This window comes from Drosophila innubila (genome assembly GCF_004354385.1).
Source record: "Drosophila innubila isolate TH190305 chromosome 3L unlocalized genomic scaffold, UK_Dinn_1.0 0_D_3L, whole genome shotgun sequence".
Taxonomy (NCBI): Eukaryota; Metazoa; Arthropoda; class Insecta; order Diptera; family Drosophilidae; genus Drosophila; species Drosophila innubila.
The window spans coordinates 13564450-13587172 of NW_022995376.1; the positions used below are offsets into that span (position 1 = coordinate 13564450).

General features: G+C 39.3%; 1 protein-coding gene across 6 annotated transcripts in view; it reads left to right on the forward strand.

The window, feature by feature from the left end:
- The window catches only part of LOC117789091 (CUGBP Elav-like family member 4), a 155593-nt gene that overhangs the window by 13013 nt on the left and 119857 nt on the right, over positions 1 to 22723 (forward strand). For 5 of the 6 annotated variants that reach the window (XM_034628123.1, XM_034628122.1, XM_034628125.1 and 2 more), the window contains exon 3: positions 21492 to 21540. In XM_034628123.1, the coding sequence (XP_034484014.1) occupies positions 21492 to 21540 (49 nt within the window). Of the gene's footprint in view, positions 1 to 6079; positions 6122 to 21491; positions 21541 to 22723 lie in introns of all 6 variants that reach the window. The other variant, XM_034628129.1, reaches the window with a different exon arrangement.

Sequence of the window (22723 nt, forward strand, 5' to 3'; positions counted from 1 at the left end):
TGCTCCAATATATACTTGACATTAATCCTTCAGTATGTCATACTATATACAAATTTTTCTTATACCAAAATGGGGACCTGACATTTATTGCCATAAATCTACCTGTCATAAATTTACCTGTGAATTAATCAACTTGTTGAACTTAATTCACATAATAAATAAAATTAGTTGAATGTATTGTTGAAAAGTTGAAAAGATATCTTTGAAATACTTTATATTTAATTGCTACAAAACGCACAAATTAAGCAATTCTTTGCCCTTTAGCCGGATTGATGGCGAACTGTCAATTGCTAAGCTGAACCCCAAGGAAAGTTGCAGTCAGTGCTTAACCCAGTCTATAGATGTACTTAGATTGAAAGTTGTTAGAAAGAATGAAAGAAAGAAAGGGAACCGGCACAAGCACAAGCACAACCAGAAGCTGAAGCTGAAGCTGAAGTAAAAGCAAAAGCAGAGCAGAAAGCGTTGAGAGAACGCAAAGAAAGAATGAAACTTTTTAATGATGTAAAGTACAAAGTTTTGTGTCTTGTCGTTGGGCGCAAGTAACTTGAGTAAACTTTGAGTTATGCCTTAGATGTGACGCGAAAGCGGACGCGGGACACTAGAAACGGGAAGCGGCATGGCGACGACCTCAAAACGGAGGCCAACTCAACCCTCAACCCTCAGCGCTGAGGACGACGAGGAATTCAACTTGGGACGACATCCTTTTAGCTAAATGTATCGATCGATGCGAAGTGTCGTGTCGTGTTGTGTCGTGTCGTGTCGTGTTGGTTATGTGGTTGCCTTTGACTGGTATTTTGCCGTTTGTTAAAAGTTTTCAACGCTCATTTTTATTATGACATACGCGAATACGAGTATGGCGCCCAACGTGAGGATGCGCGCGCAAATTAGTTCGGGATGAAGAGCACACACTTCCTGGGGGCGCTAATAAAATGCCAATTTGCTGCATTGAATGCCTGCTTTATTGGCAGCCATTACAACTCGTACGCATAAAAAGCCGGCCACGATTTCGACCACGCACATGCGTCAAGCAAACGGAGGGGATTTTGTAACCTGGAGTGGGTAGAGAATGGGTAAGGATGAAGTCTCCCATATACATATGTACATGTGGGACGGTTGAGTCTTTAAGACATTTTATGACGGCAACATTTACACGCATAAAATATGCATGATAAACTTTGTTGTTGCAATAAATCAGCATCAGCATCCGCATCCGCATCCGCATCAGCCGAAAAGTATGCACCGCATTTTGGGGGCAAGCTCCTTGTTTTGATGTGATTACAAAAACGTTAAAAGTTTAACATTTGATGCTTTTGGCCTGTTTGCGTGTGTTTATTTATGGCATTTTGGCAAAGGTCATAAAAAGCTGCGTGACCCAACTATAAACATTTCTGGAATCTAAACTAAAATTGCATAGCCTCGAGCCTTTTACGAGCAAGTAATGCATTTATCACATGTGAGCACTTAAATCTCATTCAGCTACATTTCCCTTACAATTCTAAATGGCACCAAAATTGATTAAAAGGTTTTACAACGAATGGAATCCAGTCCAAATATTTTTTTGCTACACAAATTTTGATGAAAATTAATTACAAAACGCAACATGACATCTTGAAAAGGATTAATAATGATGTTTTTAGCTGAAAATGTTATTCAAAGCAAATTTATAATCAAATTATATATCTCAGAATTAAAAAAAAATGATCATTTTATAATCTCTAATGACATTTCAATTTTTCGTTCAAAAGCTAACACAACACATTTTTTTAGAATATACAAAATTAGATTTCTAATATAAAAAACTTCCTTTCAGTTGAGAACGCTTTGCAGAACAAACTGCAAATGTTCTGTAGTAACTTCTTACTGTGTTTACCATTTAAAATGCTGCATAACTTGAGGCGTCGTTTGCTATCAAACAACTTAAACTGTCATTAAACTTTTGTTGTCTCTATTGAACTGAAACTTTTAAAACCCCTCAATCAGGGCACGACGCGACAATGCAAAAAAGCGGAGCCTGGTATTATAAATTGGCCCAAAACTTTTGCTTATTGTAGAGGTGCAAATGCGCCTGAAAGCAGTCAACATAAACAGACAAACAGTCAGACAGTCAGACAATGAAAGAGACAAAACTCTGGGCCAAAGTCTTCTTATGCCATTGTGTGTGTTGGTGTTTTGATGACGCTTTTGTTGCCTGCATGCATAAAATATTTATGCGCCGCGAAATATGCAACAAAAAAGTGTTTTCGCCTCTCGCTTTGTTCCTGCGTGCAACTTTTCGCACTCAAATGAAATTACGAACCAACGCCAAAAAAAAATAAAAATAAAAATATGCCCGGGAAGTTTGCTACTTAAATGTAGCGCTTTCAATTTTTTTTCCTTACAGCTATTTCTTTTTTTTTTTTATTACGCTCTGCACTTTATCAGGCATTTTGGCAAGGCTCAGTGCACGCTCGATTGCTGGCGGTGGCGGGGCGCGGTCTGAATGGGCGAGAAACTTTTCATTAATAACGATTTTCCATTAACTATCGATTGATTTTGCAACGCCGCGCCGACCCCCTTGCAGCATCCAATCCAGGAGCAACAAGGGCCACAACAATGAGGCAAAAGTAGCAAAACGAAACGCACTTCAGACAATGCCTGCAACCGGCAGCAGCAACAACAATAACAACAACAATAACAAAAATAACAACACTTGAGTCTATTTAAAACGCAAACAACAATAACACAAGGGGTTTGTGGGCATGTTGAAGGCTCATAACCGAAGCCGCCGTCGTCGCCGTCGCCGTTGCCGCCACCGACAGGAAAAACTCATTGAAAAGTTTTTCTTTTACACTTGGCGCGTTCGCGTGCAAGTTCCGCTCTTGTTTTTCTCTCTCCCATTTGCACCGCTTAGGTATATCGAAGGAGCAACTTTTTAATTTTTTATCGCACCGGAATCGTCGCATGGTTTGAAACATTTTCATTTTCTTTTTTCTTACATACGTTTACAGGGGATCCATTAAAATTCAGCAAGATTTGGCTCAGATTGTAACAGCAATTGCGCAATTTGATGTGTAATTAGTTAACTCATTTAGTTACAGTTTTCAATCAAAATTCTAAATAAAACCAAATGTAACCTCAAAAAACTCTGTTTAATTTTTTGAGAAACTTACCCATTTTTATCGGCAGATTTTTAGTAGCAATAATATTTTTAGGATTCGTTTTCGAATGTCATAATATTACAGATTTTAAGATCTTCTCCAAATAACAGCATTTTTAAGGAAAGTTTCTTTAATATATGCTTTTAAAGGGCATTTCCAATTCGTCATACTCCAGTTTTTTTTTTGATTTTCTTGTTTTCCGCTTATTTTCTATACGCGTTACAGTTATGTCTGGCTGTTGTTGTTTCGTCTATTATTTATTTTGGCTTTTGTGTAGGTCGACGGCATTGCGTTTTTTTTTTTTTACTTATTTTTATAGAGCAAGGCGCGCGAGTTACCAATATATATAAATTATTGCATAAAGTTTGGCGCTAAATTGCAAAAAGTTTCCTTTTCATTGCTGAGGCTACCGCGACGACGTCGACGCTGAGAACGACACACAATAGTCTATAAATCTTTATGGTCAACAGAGATTACATGGGCCAGGCCCAGAAACCATAAGCAAAGCCAGACCCAGCCCCAGACTCAGACTCAGACCGAGACCCATAGAGTCCAGCCTTCGATGTAGTTTATTGCCCCGTGTTGTTTAGCTTTAGCAGCTTTTTAGGCGCTGTGCGCTGTTTTGATTTGTGTACCGTGTTGTTGTGGTTTGTCGATTGTGGAGAGTGGAGTGTGCTGATTGTGGACTGGGGATACAACAGCATATGGTCATAAAAATGTGCAGAGCTCGGCAGATGCGCTGATAAATCATATTAAACCGAGAAACTATGCAATACACAATACAATATGTGAAAATGAATGCGAATGCATAAAAATGCTTTCCCAGAAATGGCAATAGCTTTAGGTGCTGTCACACACATACATATCCACACACGCAAGAATACAAACTCACACACACACACACACTTACCTCCCATTGGCTATGCAATGAATTTTTTTTTTGAAAATGTGCAAAGCATTTGGCTTATGAAATTTTTATAAAAGAAATGAATTTGATATTAGTTAAAGCGACTTGCTAACAATTTTGTATTTTATTTCTTCGCTTTAACAAACATTTTATTCAATTGATATCACAATTGATAAACAACTTGAGCAATATTTCTTTATTTGCCTTATATTTGAAGCTACCTGTACCGTCAGACAGACAATCTGGCCGTAAAGTATGCCATTAAATATATCCCAAAAATGTCTTTAATTGCGTAAATTTGGTCATTACGTGGGCGGCATTTTCGATTTACGTATTACGTATTTCGTACGACGTATTACGCTCTTTGGCTCGTAAACAACTTTGCAGGAATGTCGCCCTTGTAAGTATAAAAAAAAGTATAGCATACCGCACGGCGCATTTTACATAAAAATGCAATAAATAGCTACAGAAAACCGTTTGGAAGCTCACCAGAAATTTATGTGGTTCGAGGATCTCTCTACTCGAAACTGCTCCGTTGCTTCCTTTACTATCGTTCTTCCTTCTCCTTCTCCTTCTCCTTCTCCTTCCCCTTGCCACTGTTTGCTGTCTCCGCTGCGGCGCACTCGTAAATGTCAAATGTCGAGTTAGGGTATGGGGGAAGGCGCCTCAAAGTATGCTTATAAATTGCTCTAAATAGCAATTTTTTAAAGGTTGTAGAACCTCGCTGGCGTCCCGCAACGTCTTTTACTTCTTCCGCTTATCGTGACCGAGTCCGGGTCCGGGTCTTAGTCCGGGAACGTAGCGAGTGTCGTGTCATTTGTTCGTTTTCTTTATTAGTGTCATGTATTTTTATAGTTCAAAGGACATTTGAATGATTGAATGAACTGTGTATGTGTGCGGTAGAATGTATGGGTGTACGGGTATGTGGGTGTATGGGTGTGTGTGTGTGTGTGGCGTCCGTTGGAAAGTCCGAAAAACGAGTTGCGCGCATGATTTCATCCCTTGCAGCGTTTGTGATCGCTCGGTTTGGGTAACTCTCCCCACTTGCCACTTGCCACTCTCCACTTGCCTCTCCCCACTCTCCGTTGGCCTTTGCGTGTGGTCGCACTGGTCAGCCGCCCAGGCACGTTTCATCATGGGTTGCTTGTTGGTTTCGACTATATCAAATAACGACTATTGACTACGCCTGTCTCTCCAGTGACCTGCCCCCGTTCTGTCCATCGTCCACCGTCCATCGTCCTCTGTCCTCTGGCCTGTCGTGTCGTGTCCTGGCTCCTTATATCACTGTGTATGCACGTGTAGGGTTACACAACGCACCCTTCTCAGAGCTGCTGCTTCCACTTCTGCTCCAGCTCATGCTGCTCTGTTGCTCCTGGTTGATGTTGTTGTTGTTGTTGTTGCTATTGCCGCAGCTATTGATGATGATGTTGTTGTCGTCGTCGCCGCCGTTGACGTTGCCAATGACGAATGAAAATCAATATTTATTAGATTACTTTCGAAATTTTATACGAAAATAGAATTTTTATGACATTCTCTCTTTTTTTTTTTCTTTGGTTTTCTATCTATCTCTTTCCTTTGCTAGTTTACTTGCTCGTGTGATTGGGAACTAAATCAATTTTTTTAAAGTCTATACGGCTGTAAGGTGTGACTTTAAGCTGGAACTTGAGAGAGGACAGCATGTAGGAATTTAAGAATATTTTAAGGGAAATTAAGCCAATAAACGCAAAGGTTTAAGTCCTAATAAGGACTCAATTTCTACGATATTTAAATCAAGAAAGCATTAAAAATTTTAATTGCAATAAATTAATAAAAACTGCAATAATCTGAATATTAAGCTAAGTTAACTTCAATTTTAATTATAATTCCATTTTTTCTATAATTAGGCATTCCCCTTAATGACTTGGCTAATAACATAATCCAATTACTTCAATTTCTGTTCATTCCATAGACATTTAATATTAATGCTCTCTCTTTTACTCTCTCTTACTCTCTCTTACTCTGTCTCATCTCTTGTTTCTTTCATGTTATCTTTCAGGTAAGTTGCCATCATCCATTAATACCACCAGTCATCAAATTAGTAAGTACAGTAAACGAGCTGCTAACACTTTTATGTTCGTCTTTAAATGTATCTATAAATATATCCGAAACTGCCCAGCTATGTATATATTGTGTATATTTTACCTATGTAGGTTTATGCGTGTGAACGTGTGTCCACTGCATTTTAGTGCCCTCAGTTGACCTCGTTTGGGGCTCGTTTTTATGGCCAAGAGCCAAACCTAAAAGCGATGATGCTTCTCACGTGGCTGAAAACTAAAAGCTCCCCCGAGTGCAGGAGACAACAGTTACAATAACTAAAACAACAACAAACGGCAACTTGAGCTAGTTGTGTGGGAAGAATTGAACCACCCTCTCCGCACCCAAAACCCCCCTTAGGAGCCACTTAATTATGAAGCTGCACATGAAGTAAAACGTCATAAAGCGTCGAGTCGAGTCGAGTTGAGTTCAGTTCAGTTCTGTTCTGTTCTGTTCTTTTTCCTCTTTTTGGGGGCTATAGCAATTGCTGCCTTGGGTAGCATCATCAGTCGTCTGACTGCCCCAACCTTGTTGTTGTAGGTATTGTTGTTTTTTTTTTGTTGCTGTTGTTGCTGGTTGCTTGCTACATTTTGCAGTTAATTTTCCGTTGCTAAATAAACTGTTTATGGCATTTATGCCAAAAATTTTTGCCCAAGCCAAGCGAAGCAGAGGCACAAACCGGATGAGGAATGACGATGAATGAGGCGCCTGCTAGTTGATGCCACCACGGTGGGTGTATCACAAGCCATACGTGCTACATGTGAGTCTGTGAGTGTGTGCATGTGTGCGTGTGTGTGTATATGTGTGTGCTTGCAAGTGTGCGTGTGCCAACGCAGCGTGTAAGCATTTTTGCATAGCCGACAGACAGAAGACTTGCAGCCTGTCGCTTGCCTGTCTGCTGGCTTCGCATGCTTTTTAATTGTAATTTTTTGCATGCACAAGAGTTTGCCTGTGCCATGCCTGTGTCATTCAGGCCTTAAAGTCTGCTATGTTTAACACAAAATTTTGTTAATTAAAATTTGCAACAGAAATGGAAGCAACTCTGACATAATTATCAAAAGAGCAAACCTTAAATTGTTGCCTTTTAATGATGTTCTTGGTAAGGTATAAGCTCCATGCTTCTTCGACTTAATAACATTTTAATTCTTTATAAACAAATGTTTAACTTAGTTAGTATTTGCTATATTATCTAGATTTTTTTAATATATTTAAAACATTTTATTTATTAATATATCGAAAGAACGAAATCGTTTTGTATGACACGATATTTAAGAGAATCTTTTCTGCTCATCTTGTATGTAATTATTATCTCAAAGTAATAATAATGTTATTAAGTTAGTGTATTTAAGCTTCAACTGCTTGCCATATTCTGTCTCTTGTTTTTTTTTGGCTTACACTTATCAACTGGCAACTGATTGTTGCGTGCTCACTGACCCGTGCACACTCACACACACACACTTTCAAACATACATATATGAATTAATGAATATTTACATATTATGCAGCCAGGCGAAAACACACTCACACACCCGAAAATGAACCACTGACAATTTGGCAGTCACCGCAATCATAAAAATTTCATCCCAGCCAAAAAAAAAAAAAGAAAACCAGAAAAAAAAATGAATTTATATATGTATTTAAATGTATAGATATAACCGAATACAGGGCCCGTCCGTCAGTCGCCTCTGCGCCTCATTTAAATGCAAATTAAGAAAAACTTCTTCTGCTCTTGAAAAAAACTGTGGCCTGCTTTTAGGCTATACATTTGTATGTGTGTGTGTGTGTGTGTGTATAGGTGGAGGCGAACGCTCGTGAGAATAATTCAAGGTGATAGCTTAATTGAAATATGCTTTTAGGCGCTTTGCTCTGCGCCTCGACTCATTTTGCATACTTCAACGTCGGCTTTCACTTTGTTGTGAATTTTCCCTAGTGCCGGGTGCATATTTTATAGCGCTGCGGTCGACCACAAAGACAGACAGAGAGGCAAACCTCCAAATAATAAAAAAAACACAACAATAACAAAAAACCACTGCTGCTTAATGTTATGCAAAGTGTTTGAGCCTGCGGCGAGTAGGAACAGGAAGCTGAATACATCCGGAATCAACCTCTGGGTGCAGAAGAAGAGGCGTCATCATCTTTAATTGCTAGCCATTTCAATTCTCATTTCAACTTCAATTGACTTTCGACGTCAGCTGAAATTAAAAATCAGAATGAAAAAAAAAAAATTGAAATGGGATGGGAAATTACTTAAATAGAGCTCCAGAGCATTGAAAATTTTAAATGAAATGCTATTGGTGAAAAAAACCTGTTAATTATTTCCAAGTTAAGTCAAAATTTTGTAGGTTTTCACTATGGAGACTGTAGATTTATCAGCAAGATCAACATATAAGAATTACAATCCTCATGCAATACTTCTTAGGATTATTTTATGTACGCTTGGAGGCTTAAAACAAATTGTGGACAGTGTTAAAGCTGAAAGTAATGCCCTTAAATGGAATGGCTGTGCCCAACAGCTACTTAAATTCAATATTACGAGAAATTTGTGTGCAGAGAGCATACACAAAAATAAACCGCTTAAAATGGCTTTGAGCAGTGCAAATAGCACAAAACGCAACTAACGCATGCAAATGACAACGAGGCATACACCCACAAACACACACTCCAACACACACACTCACACACGCATACAGATGGACATATGGGTAAAATGTTTGCTTGTGTGCGCATAAGTGAAGTAGATCTTTGTAATCTCAAATGCTCAAGGCGTGCAAATATTCAATTTTAAATATGCAGCCGAAAAAACAAAAGAGGAGTATCAAACCACTTTCCTTCTCCTTCTCCCTCTCCCCCTCGCTCTCTCTCACTCTTTTCATCTCCCTGCCTCTTTCAGAATTTGTCCGACTCTGTCATAAACACAATGTCATGACAACTTTTGAAATTTGAATTTCAAAGCAAAAATGTTCTCTCATTTATTCATTTGCTCAGTCATTCATTGCCATTTATTTTATTGCTTTCCCGAAGCAAAACACACACTCATACAGGCACAAATGTGTACACTCATATATGAACAAAATTGGTACATGTCCATTTTCCTAGTATACCTCATTCCTCAGTCTCCTCCCACCCCTCTCGATGGGAAAACATACATATCTACCATCTCTAGTGAAATTCCTTGCAAGCAAAAGTCCTCGCACATCTTTTGATCTGGCAAAACTCAGGCTGTCAATAAATGGCAACGAAAGACCCAAAAATTGTATTAATTTAGATTTCATTTAGCTATGCGATGTCCTTTTGGGTCGATAGTTGGGTCCTGTATAACAACAAAACTTGCGTTTAGAGACGGCAACATTATTTTATGATCAAAGCGTAGCATACTTTTAGGCTTGTCTGTCTTTCTCTTTCTCTTTCCCTCTATCGCTCTCTCGCTCTGTCTCTCTATATCTATGTGTGTTATTTTTTGTTTTTTTTTTTGTTTTTAAACTTTAAGACGCGTCGCTTTTATGAGCTCGTAAAATTTGACTACTCCCCAGATTTCCATTCCACTTGTCTAGCTGTGTTTTTCAAGGCTTTGAGCCTTGAGCTTTGCTTTATCCCTTCGTGCCTTTCTGGTCGCTCATTAAATGCCTTGGAAAGTTGTGCAAATGTTTTCATTATCAGCTGAGAGTTTCTACATGTGCTCAGGGTGGATTCCTAATCGTAATTGTGTCTCTGTTTCTAGGTATGTAAATGTTAGGGGGTTAGTTCCTTCCCAGACCTCCCCTGAGGGTTGCAATCTGATGTTTAATTTTTGGCCATATTATTATTTTAATAAGCAATTGCCTGTCGTTGCTCAAAATACGAACACGTGTCGTAACCTAATGTAAATAGAACTTACTTTCATACTAAACTTTATGGATCTATAATTGCTTCGCATCAGCAATTTCCTCGGGGAATTCAATCTGTAACGGTGTGTGAACCCAAATTGTAGTTTATCTTTGTAAGATATCTCGTCAGAGATATCGAAAGCGACATCAAATGTATGAGTTGGGTCCAAAGTGGTCAAGCTAAGAGTGACCAGGCGTGATAATGAGCTTATTGGGTTCCAAATATTCCCTAAATAAATACCGTATTAAGCTTCCACGTGCGCAATAATTATATTGCTTTGTAGATGGAAAGATTACATTATTTTAGAAGTGAGAATGTAAGAATGTGTGTTTATTAAAAGCGAAACAAGAAGTAGACATTTAAATAGATTATTGAATAACAAAATGCAATTTTAAATGTTAACCACTACTAATACATTGTTTTTTAAGAAATTTTCAGAACTATTTAATGATATGATTTTGATATCAATGGAAATTGTATAGTAATTGAGATTTTATAAAAAAACATCTTTGCTAAATTTCCTGTTTCTCAGACAGGTTCTGTCTCATTTATATAACATTACTCAGCATGATGCAATCCTATCATCTCAGAGCTAAGCTACCCCACGAAGAGCACCACTTAAAATGTCACTCTCCAAAAGTTTATTAAATACGAATTTATAAAGCACATATGAACCCTTCTCGGAGCGATTGCGAAAAGCAAACAAAAATCAAGTTTCTCCTTTTTCCCATTGCCGCTAATGAAAGAACAACGTTTGTGTTGGGGGTCAAGTGTCAGTTCGGGGTCGGAATTGGTCTCCTTTTTGTCAAGGGGGAGCTCTTCGTTTAAGTGTTTTGCCTCTGCTCACACTTTGCCCTCTGTTTTGTCGGTATTTGGCCATAACTTGAACAAATACGCAAACATTTCAACACATTTGCCTGCGCTTTCAACTCTCTCCTCCTCGCACGAGTTTTAATTTAAGCCCACTTAACACCTCATAAAACAGGCAACGTTCTCTGTTGAGTGACTGACTGAATGACTGACTGAATGACTGAGAGACTGACATATCTGACTCTTTGTGTTTTTTGTTTCAGTTTAATATAAATTATATACATTTTAATTTTTACATTTAACTGGCAGCGTAACAACTTCCATGCAATTAGGTCGAAAGGGTTGGCCCACATACATCTGAACAAAAAATAAAAACGAAAGAAAAGCAACCCTTAACCTTGTGTTCTTGTTGTTGTTTTTGTTATAATATTCTTTGTGTTTTGTTTTTTTTTTTTTGCTGCCTACCTCTTGCTTGATTGCTACTCCTGGCAAATTAAACTTGAAAGTTGTAAAATTTCCCTTGTCATTGGCAAGGACACGTGCGTGTTTTGTAACTGCCTCCTCAACCCCTAAACACTCAACCCTCTCGTCGTGCGGCATATCTGTTAAGTGCTGCTGAGGGTATCGAGTCAAATTTGGGTAGCTCATAACTAAATAAAAGTCTGTTAGTTCCTTGAGCTTGCTTTTTGAGTGACAGCTATGTCATTGACTGGGCTAATCAAATGAATAACGAGTAGCGAGTAAATTGTAGCGAGTAAAGAAACAACGTGTTATGTGTGTAATGTATAACGTGTTCCATTCACAGCCCATAACAATTGCTGTTTATGCTGATTTTTATGCGCTACCAAGACACAGACCTGACTATGAATAAGTAAGTGAGTGTCGGGTAGGCAAGATTCAAACATTCAAATGTCCTGTGCACTGTGCTTATTTGCCATGTAATCTTAAGCGACAGGCATTTCTTTACTTATTTATGCACTCTCGCCTAAAAGCACACAATCTACACACACTCTACACACACACACACACACGCACACACAACTTAAAAATCACAATGGGGCTTTCGACTCTGGCCCTTAGATAAGCAGCCCGAGTCTGAGACCTGAGATTCAAAGTCTCTTTCTTTTTTGTATTTGTATCTTTTTCTTTATTTTGTTTTTTTTTTTTTTGGGTATCCCCTGCTTTATTTTTATGCGCTTCGTGTAAGATTTTTATTGTGTATACTCGTCGTATATGGCCGCTATCTGAAGGCTGCTATCTGCCACGTTTGCTTTTATTATTTAATGGAGCACAAAATGCATTTTACTCGCCACTGCCGTCTCTCTCAACTTTGCTGCCCCTTCACCTGCACCCCCTTGCGCTCGTAGTGCTCCTGCTGCTTATGCGTGTGGTTGGGCACACAAAATTAATAATTTATATATGAAAATGTGCGTTAAGAGCTGTGAGTCTCAGCGCGACTCGACTCCACTGGGCTCGAGTGGAGTCTGTTTGCTAAATTGCTGAAGAGAATGCGCGTTAGGCTGTTTGCCAAGGTCATAAGTAGGTCTTAAGGGTGCAAGGGGGAAGAGGGAAGTGGGAAGTGGGAGAGGAAGTGGATGTGTCGAGATTTGCTCGTCGTTGTTCGCTTCAAGTTCTCGTTTGCCCATTTCTCGTAATTTGCTTAATAAAACGCGGTTGGCATATTGCATAAAATATAAGCAAATGTTGTCCTTTTGTTTCATTCCCCTTCTACCTTCTCCATTTCTTTGCAATTTATAAATTGCAAGTCAACTCAGCAAACGATTCTTGACTCTCTCGCTCAACTCTGAACTGTCGACTGTCGCTTTTCATTTGGCGCGACTTTGATATATGCGAGTGGAGAGTGGAGAGCGTAGAGCGGAGAGAAAGAGAGGTACATGCAATGCATGGTGCTTTCTGAAGACTGCACTCAGTGTTGGCTAAATGGCAATGGAACGTGGATAAGAGAGGGTAGATGATGTGCGCATAAATTTGCAAGGCTCGAGGGAGGAGAGAAAAAGAACTCACAATGCCCTTGGGCGACTGTCAAGTGGCTAAAGCTGACAAACGGCCGTAGCCAAAGTATTTTTATGTGAGCACTCAAAATTTATGCATGAGCCTGGAGGGGAAAATGTGCGTTACCATATTATCAATTTGATTATCTAAATAAATGCTGATAAGACAGATTAGATAACTTTAATGTCAGGAAATGCATAGACAACTGTGCAGTTAAATGAATACGTCAACCGAATTATGGGTTATAATTAAAGTGTTCGTAATGAATTTGTCCAACAAATTTCGTTATATTTCATACTAATGATCTTAATTTTTGATGTAACACTTTTATACTATCAAGTTATTTAAAAAATTTAATATTAAATCAGTTCCATTTTTTCTCTCTTTTACTCTCTGTACACTTACTCTTAATCTCATTTTTTTTGTCCAGAGCAATCACTACAGGCAAAAGTGTTTTTTCAATATTATCGAAAAGTTGAATATTAAATATCATTAAATGTATATGCATCTCATTTGCATTTGCAAACTGAAATCTGCAATCGGTATTCAGCGGAAAGCACAGATGTATCTTAAAGTGTGTACACACTGGCATGACTCGAATTGCGCTGAGAAATGTGTGTGCCCGTTGCTATTTACAAATACTACAACATACTTGTACAGCAGCGTATGCAGCACACGATTTTCCAATTGAGCTCACACGTGTGTACACAGACACAGATACAGATACAGATCTATAGATGCTGATACAGATACAGATACAGATAGAGTTGCCAGTTGATGCAGTCGTGCATTCAATCGCTGCGTCGTCACCTAGACACGCGGCCAGCCCGAAATCATTTCAAGTTAATAATAAATGGAGCATCATCATCAGACATCAAACTCGTTGAACAAATACAGGAATATCCTTTTGCTCCTGCCGCCTGTTTGTCGGCCAGCCAGTCAGCCTGACAATCTCTCAGTCTCCTTGTTTGCTTGTTTGTTTGCATTGCCTGAAACGCTCTTGAAACTGGATTGTTTTCAATTCATTGTTGTTGCTGTTGTTGTTGTTATGCTGTGAGTTTTTTCAATTTGTAGACGCGCCTTTGGTCATGTAATGAGCTGCTTCTTCTAGGCGCACAAATCAATTAAAATACGTGCCAGGCATTAGAAAGGCGTCTTCCCACAGCTGACTAGGCAGTAGTATGTATGATGGGCATGTGTATCTGTATCTGTATCTGTGTCTGTGTGCACATTTATGCTTATCATGCTTATGCGTATTTCATATTGAACGTAAGTCAAGAGTCTGCCAACATGCCAACTCAATTGACAGTTGAAGGCATAGCTATAGCTTCAGTATGTATACCTACATTATACATATATACTATATGAACTGTCATCCTGTTGACAGGCAAGGTAGCCCCATACAGGACACACATGAGTGGAGATTGCTCCTGTGTTTGCGTATGCGTGTGTGTGTGTGTGTTGGCCTTAACAGACATTTTCACAGTTGAGTGCTTTGTTGAAGGAGCAGCATCTCTCTCTATCTCTCTGTCTCTTGGCCAGCTTTCGCCTTATGTAATTTATAAGCATTTCTTGCGTGCGCCCGTTTGGTATGCAACAAATATCTTGTATTGAAGCATTACATAAGCCGCTTTTCAGTGAGCAAAAAGGTATGCTTTAAACGTTGCTTTTGACTAGGCAACCAATCAATGAGTTTCCATTCATCAACTCTCCCAAAATTATGCTTTAACTTTTATCCCAAATCAGTTAACAAAGTAAAGTAGTAAGCTTTAACAAATTGCTTAAAAATAAGCAATAAGCGATCGCCAGAGAGAGTACGAATTAAAGTAGTTAAGAGAAAAATGCTTGTACCGATCTGTTGTTCTACTTTTTCTGTTTCCTGTCGTACTTTTTATCATTTCAATTCTTATCGCATATATTTTAATCAGTAATTGCTTCATCCGCTGCTTAATGGATTATTTACTATCTATATCAATATTATAAGGGTTCTTTTAAGCTTACACTTATAGTACTTTATTGTAATATTAACGAGTACTCATTCTATTCAGCTGTACAATCGTATCTAATCTCATTTCATTTGAGTTCAGCATGGCTGCCATTGTGACTCACACACGTAGGACGTTTTAAATCCATGTGAAACCTTTTCCGCTATTCAATTATACTTGCCTTCATCCCAGATCTCAACTGTGGGACACCTGTCGTGGTGCAGACCTCACACACACATTTACGCCCACTGAAACCACCCGGCTCAAAATTTATGTCTTCCGAAAACGACACTTGACTGACTTTTGTGCCCGGCCAAGTTGACACAAAAGACACAAGACACAAGTCTCAATGCGGAATGCCTCACGGCAGCAGGTTGCCATCTCCCCATGGCTGTCCATCAGCTGCTCCTGCTGCGCCCACAGAACCCGCTCCTCAAAATATGCAAATAAATTACTAATAACCTCAGAATGTAACCCTAACACGGAAAAAATAAGCAGAGTCTGTGTGAGTGCGTATGTGTGAGCCTGAGTGTATTCCTATTCATAATTCAAATTTTACGCCACAATAAACAAAAATGCCTAAAATTATGCAACACGACACATGCCGCAAATACACACACACACACACACACACACACACACACTCACACACTCGCACAATTTTGAGCTGAGTAAGTCATAAATTATGTAAATTTAATTTTACGCCCCGCATATACCAGAAATATATTGGTCTATACAGTATTAAATAAAGGCTGGGCAGCAGGCCAAGTCGACCACAAAATTGTAAAACGGCACCAAAATATATAAAAGAGACGAGAAAAATGAAAAAAAGTTGTTATTATGTAAATAATTAATGGCATGTAATTATCTAAATTTTAGACAATTAGAAAAAATTAACACAGCAGCGGCAGCAGCAGAAAGTAATATTTATGACATTTTTATTATGCGAGGCGACGAAGCAGCCAACCACCAACAAAAATACACAAAAAGCCCAAAAAAAAAAAAAGAAACAAAATAATAATAAAATAAATAAAAAGCGAAAAGAAATTTATATGGCATGTCCTTGCGTCGTGTTTCCGTTACACATTTAACGCCATTTTAACGCATGCTAATGACCCAACCGCCGCAGTTCTTGGCCATAGTATGACTGAAATGTGGTAAATACTTTTGTTTATCCATGGGTAGAAAAACAAGGTGTAGCCCTTTGAAAGGTTTGCCATTAATTAGGCGCAGTTCTTCGACAAAACAGACGTCAGACAAAAACATTAGCTCTTCTAATTTATTACCCATAGACATATGTATATATGTGTACACATTTGTACATATATATGAAGCTAATCAATATTTGGTTTTTGCCCAAAAGTAGGTAGCCAAATTGGGAATTAGCACAACAAGCTCAAAGCTTGACGCTGATGAGAACAGCAATTCCATGTGTAGGATGTCATTTCGGGCAAAACATATAATAATGTTGATTTCGCTTGCGTAATGTGGTTGTGTGTGGTTTAAAATATACAGCTTAATATTCACAGGACACTTCTTTAGGCGGTCTACAAATATTTAAAATGCGCTGTTGGGTGGTAGATTTAGCCAAAAAAAAATAAATTTTAAGTTTAGAAAAGTCAGACGTGCTACAAATATTTTTTATAATTGAATTAAATTTTATTACTTAAATACATATGTATTTTGAACTTTTAGGTGTCTTCCTTTGTCTTTATAAAATTCAAATAAAGATTTTATATAAAAAAAAATAAAATAAAATTATATTTTGGCATTTTCTTTTGTTTGCAATTACTATATATGCATGGTGAAAGCAATTGTCTGCTCTCCAAAAAAAATATGGCATTAATAAAGAATCGCGAAGAATGCCTGTGGCTGTTCAATGCCAACGGCTCAATGTATCCTTACGCTGGCAGAGACCAACTTTAATTGCCGCTTGCTAATTGCAAACACGACCATAGCGACCATTATATACAGCTGCCATATTTCATATATCAAAGATATATGTAGGTATATATATGAAAGAGAAAAGAAAATGAAGAAACTATTTGCCATTGAACGAAGCGCAGCAGCCACAACAAACGTGCAACAACGTGCGGCAAGTGGGCGATTGGGTAAGTGAAAGAGTTGAGGAGAGGCAGAGTCAAACATAAAAAGCAGCCTCGCATGTGGAGCAGTTGGAGTCACTGATTAGTATCAAAAGGATGCTGAGGATGTGGACAATGAGGATGATGATGACGACGATGATATACGTTACATAGTAGTGGTCGTAGAATAGGGCTGTTATAGTTGCGGTTGCCCTGCAGCTGCCTGCGCCCTAACAGCTGCAGTGCAAAAACTTTTGATTAAGCTACAGTTATGGCAGGTTGTTACGTCTAAGTCGGAGGGGGTGGCAGATGCCCCTAAAAGCATGCTACATGCCATTGTTTTGCTTGCTAGCTCGTTAGTTTGTTTTGCTGTTGCACGCTTGAGGCGCAACATTGTCTGCTTTTAGGTGCCTGTTGCCGTCTCCTTCGTGATGCTTTATCCTATCTAACCGTTGCCTTCTGCCAGTGACAAATTTCTCAACACAACTCTCTATCAGCAGCTGGCAGCTGCACTCCAAAAACTTTTGTACAAAACTTTGATGATTTTTGATAAATCAGAAAAATAAATATAAGATGGATACATAATAAACTGGACGAGTTGCGTTTTCAATAAGCAAACATTGCTTAGAGCATAAGATATATACAAATTATAAAGTATGAGTATTACTTTTCTATCAACAGAAAGAAACTCAATTCGAAACCATTTGTGAAACAACGAATATGATGATGTCGATAGATGATCATTATCATGGTAGTTTTGCTTTCTTTCTGACGTTGTCGTTGTGAAAAGCACAATAAAAACCGCTTTTCATGTGCCAGATTCTCTCGCTCTCTCTCTCTCTTTCTGTCTCTCTCTCTCTATATATCTCTCTTTTCAAGCTGCTGCTGCTGCTACCATAACAAAGCCATAAAACGTAGTTTTAATTGCATTTTCGTTGTTCCATTTTATGTAGTTGAGTTGGCGAATGCATAAAAACAACAAAGCGCTGACAAAACTGACCATGCAGACAGGGAAAGAGAGAGATAGACAGAGCGAGACAGAGAGAGAGAGAGAGAGGGGAGATAGGAAAGAGCTGGTTCAATAGACGGCGCCGCATTCTAATTGCAGGGAGTGCCAGGGATGTAGATGCAGATGTAGGCACTTACGGCTTGACTGGCTCTCTCACTTAGACCGTTTGGGCATCATAAACTAACGCAGTTTATGTGAGTTCATGCACCCAATACACACACACACACACACAGATACTCGCAAAGTACTCGGCAGTTTGGCACTTGGCACTTGGCACTTTTGGCATTGCATACGCGTAGGCGGCGTCGCTTGGACTAGTCCGCCATGTCATGCACGACTTGTCCAGGCGCTAAAATTTGCGGTTTAACGTTGCCACTGGCGCCTGTGACTTTCCTATGCCAATCTTCATTCCCAACACTCCACTATCCCAACTTCTGTTCCCAACTTGCTGCCTTTGCCTTTCGTCATCCGCTCAACACTTTGTCATAGAGCTAATTGTGCGCTAAGGCATCTTTCGGGCCAAGTCAAAATATTTTTAATATATTTATTTTCATTTTTTTGCTTGCCAGCAAAAGATTTAATTAACGATTTGACTTTCAAAGGCTTCACTGTGAGATGTTGGTTGGCAACATTTAAATTTCAAATGATGTGCGCTAATTACGCAGCTTCACACACACCCACACACACACATACGAAGAGAGAAACCTTTTTGCTACCCATAATTAGCAAGGCCTTTGTGCAAAAGTCCTAAAAGCTGACGAAAGAGGAACCGAAACTGAGGAGGCAATGTTAGAGTATGAGATACCTTAAAAATGTTGCTAACTTTGCAACATTCATGTGGTTACGAATTAAAGTCAGATCAAAGGCATATAAAATACTAGTTGAGTGGTTTTTGTGGCCGACAAAATTCAAGTGAGCAATAAGCTTATTAGTTTTTACTTAGACTTCATTTTATGACGCACAAATTGGTTGAGCTCTCATATTAAAGATGCTTTTATTTTGTACTTATTCAAGGCAATTAATTTGGATATTAGACTAAGAAATTTGACAACTACTTCAGTATTCGTTTGCCCCGCAAAAAAATGAAAATGTCCTTTTCCTTTTCCTGAAATTGATATTAAATTGAGCTGAATGAACGCAAAGTCAAAGCGCTTCATCTGTATGAAAAAGGACACCAGACATTTGCAGATAGTCAATCATTACAGTTTATGAATCTATCCAAAAATTAAGGTCAAAATAAATCATGGAATGAACTGGCCTGGCCCAATGAAGTACATCAAGTTCATTAACCAAAGACTGCAATCAAAAATGTACATATCATGGCTGGAAAAAGTGCACACACAGAAGCCAGACAATTATGTAGCCTCAGACTCTCAGTCTATGGACTCCGGACGAGCTAACTTCATGTGCATGTTCATTCCCGTTCAATATGGGAGAAATTCAGAGTTGTTTTTGCATGCTCCGTAGCTCCGCAACAGCTGCGGGTGCCGACGTTGATAAAGCATTCAAAAGCAGCAGGCGGCAGGCGGCAGGATGCAGTCAGCATGTTGCAAAAAGCATAGCATACAATGCAGCGCAAAGTGCATGTGCCAGACAAAGAGCCGATGATGAGAGCTGTGAACTGAGAAATAAGAGCAGAGAGCTGAGACTGCGTCTGCTTCTGCTTCTGCTTAGCTCCTCTCGCTCTGGGCGAGCATCTTGCATCGCTTGAGCCCCCGAAAACGTTTTCCAATTTATTACCCCGGCCACATCAATCATTCATCAGCCACAGACTCCGCTCTGACTCCGACTCCGACTGCGACCGAAACCCGAACGTGCGACTAAATGAACATTTTTGGTTAAACATTGGTTTAAATTTTGCGGCGTCATCGGCAGCTCCCACTCCAACAGCATTGCTCCTGCATGCTGTCACTGTCAACAACATGGCGCGGCATTGGCATCGCTGTACACAAAATCAACAAGGCTTCAGTTCATCGACCACTTAATTTATCCAGCTGAGCTTTGAGTAAAGGCAAAAGCGAATTTGTGCGACGCCAATGTACGAGTATGGTGACGAGGGGCAATGGGGCGTGGCTTGGCCTGGCCTGGGATGCCTTTGGTCAGACAGAGAAATGCACTTAATTGCCATCACGGTCGCCCAATCGTTGACTGTTTAGCTCGCTGGGGGCATTACAATTAAAAAATCAGCCAGCCAAAATAAAACACAGCATGCATTTAGGCGCACATTAAAGACCATGAGACTGGGAGTAGTCACCTCGTTGCCTCGTCGCCTCGTCACCTCGTCAGCTCCATCTCTTCATTCATTATGCATTAATGTAAATACGGTAAATGTTGTCCAATCATTAACATAATTGAATTACAAACAAGCGGGCGCCTAAATTGGGGCCTTGTTCATGCGCATGCATAAATCGCAATTTTAATTACTTGCTCGCCTAATGGATTGTGTGCTACGGTAGCAGAGATCTAGACCAACAAAAAAATGAACAGACTAGTAGGGCCATAACAGTTTAGCTGCAACTCTATTTGCAGTACACGAAATTGCCTAGAACGTTAAATATTTTACGACATGGCGCCCAACGTGAGGTTCGGTGGGCCAACCAATTGAATTTTGCAGTTAAAAGCTTCAATCATTTTCAATTGCCGCAAACTAATGGCTGATTATAAAATATGCATGCGACAAGCAAGCAGCGCCCTCTGCCGACCATTTCGCAACTAATGACAGCACCGAGACACCAGCTGTGGGTGATGAGCCCAATCTAAAGGCCGAATGACCAAAATGACACCTGCGTTATATAAAAAGCAATCATCAAATGTTCGTTGAGTGTTGGTTGATTTGGTTCGGTTTGGTTTGGTTCGGTTTGGTTTCTTCTTCTTTGGTTTTCGTTATTGATTTGCTTGGTTTTGCGGTTTTCGAATGCTGCATAAAGTCGCCAATTAAGTTTTATTTTAATGTATTTCATTTGAAAGTCTTTTAATGGCATTTTTCGTATTGCTCCCATATTACTCATTTGCCATAAACCAAAAGGTGACCACAACACGTTGCCAGTCGTCAGCCATCCAGTCACTGGCATCCTTTGGGGTTGCTTACCGGCAAAAGTTGGACGTGGATGGGCGTTAAGTGTTGCCCGCCAGTCGACATGGGTCGCATGGGTGAGATTTAAGCTTTAATGATGCATGAAGCGGCACAGGATGTGGCTGCCCAGTCGTGGGTAAAAGGCAATGAGCGCAAATGTGCAGAGAATCCACACAGAAAGACACAAATAGAGAGAGAGAGAGAGAGAGAGAGACAGAGCGAAAGAGTGAGAGAGAAGATGAAGGATGTGCTTGCATATTGAGTGGCATTTAAATGCTTAAAACCGTTCTGCTGTTCCAATGCTTGAAGGTGTTTATGAAGAATACTACATCATCGAAACATGATGATGATTGAGAAATTGAATTAAGCATTGAGACTTTTAGTGCTTGACAATGGGTAATTGACATATTTAAAAGCAGATTTGTTGGTAATTTGAACATTTTCCCACTCACACAAAATAAATGATCACAATAAGAACTCCTATTTACACTTCTTGAAAATCAATTCTAATTCAAATCATTTTCTGTCTGTTGCAGATGAACCGTGCTTTACAGCTGAAGCCAGCTGAAAATGAAAGTCGCAGCGGTAAGTAATCAAATTCCAAAGTTTTCATCGTATATAATTTGATTCTAGCATTTGGCAATTCAATTTGATGTTTACCAATCAGGTCGCCATAGGTGCCTGACTCACAAATATAATTACTTTTCTCTACTTCGTCTTCTGCACTGCCAAACACATAAAGTGCCGAAAAAACTTGACCCGTCTTTATGGAAGTTTTCCCGGGGAATGTCCTGAGCAAAAGTGCACCGCCAACGAAACTTTTTATTCACACCTTTGCTAAGTATGTGCCAAAGTGGAACCCAAACTTGAATTTTGCCCTCTACTTCTCTCTTTCAACACCTTCAACACACGTCAGCTAAAATTACGGGCGCGCTTCGATAAACTGTCAAAACTGTCTGCAAAAATTTGACATTTAGCAAAAAAACACAGAAAATTCGGAAAAAATAGAAAACACAGTATAAGTTGAATATTGGGGGAGCAGAAAAAAAATGTTGTTGGAATATAACGTTGAGCTGTCAATGGCAGGCAATAAGTGCTGGACAAGGGCACCCGGACACCCTGGTCAGGAGGCGCCATATTGTTTTTACTGGGCTCTGCCCCACAGTTGTCATGTTTCACGGTTGTTTTTGACAGCACAGGCCCCCAACCTCAATCCACTGTAACTTGGGGGAAAAAAATGGTCAAAGATTTGCATAATTTACAGAGCACTTGATTCCTTCCCTTCATTCTCTTGTATTTTTTTTTTTTTTGGGTCACTGTTTGAGTAGTTATTGGTTTGATAAACCTATTGACAAGCTCATTATGCAGCTGATGATTCTAGATACCTTTCGAAGAATTGAATAACAAAAGAAAGCAGTTGATGCAAGCACTAAACGTACGAAATATGATATTACTAAGTATGCTAAAATTTGCAGTCAATTTTCTGCTTCTTTGTAAAATATTGTGATAGTTAACAATTCGTTTAGAGAACAGACTACACACAATCGCAATGCACAAATTGTTTTGCTTTGGCAAAAAAGAGTATGCTTTAAAAATTGGGCTTGGACCCGGAGGCAGGTGGCAGCCACAAAAGTCAGTGCACTCCACGCAATCTTCGAAGACACTTTGCAGCTGGCAGCGCTTATCAAAGCAGCACAGCGCCCAAAATGTCCATTGCACAAATTGCTTGTGCACACACACAAACACACACCAACACACACACACACAC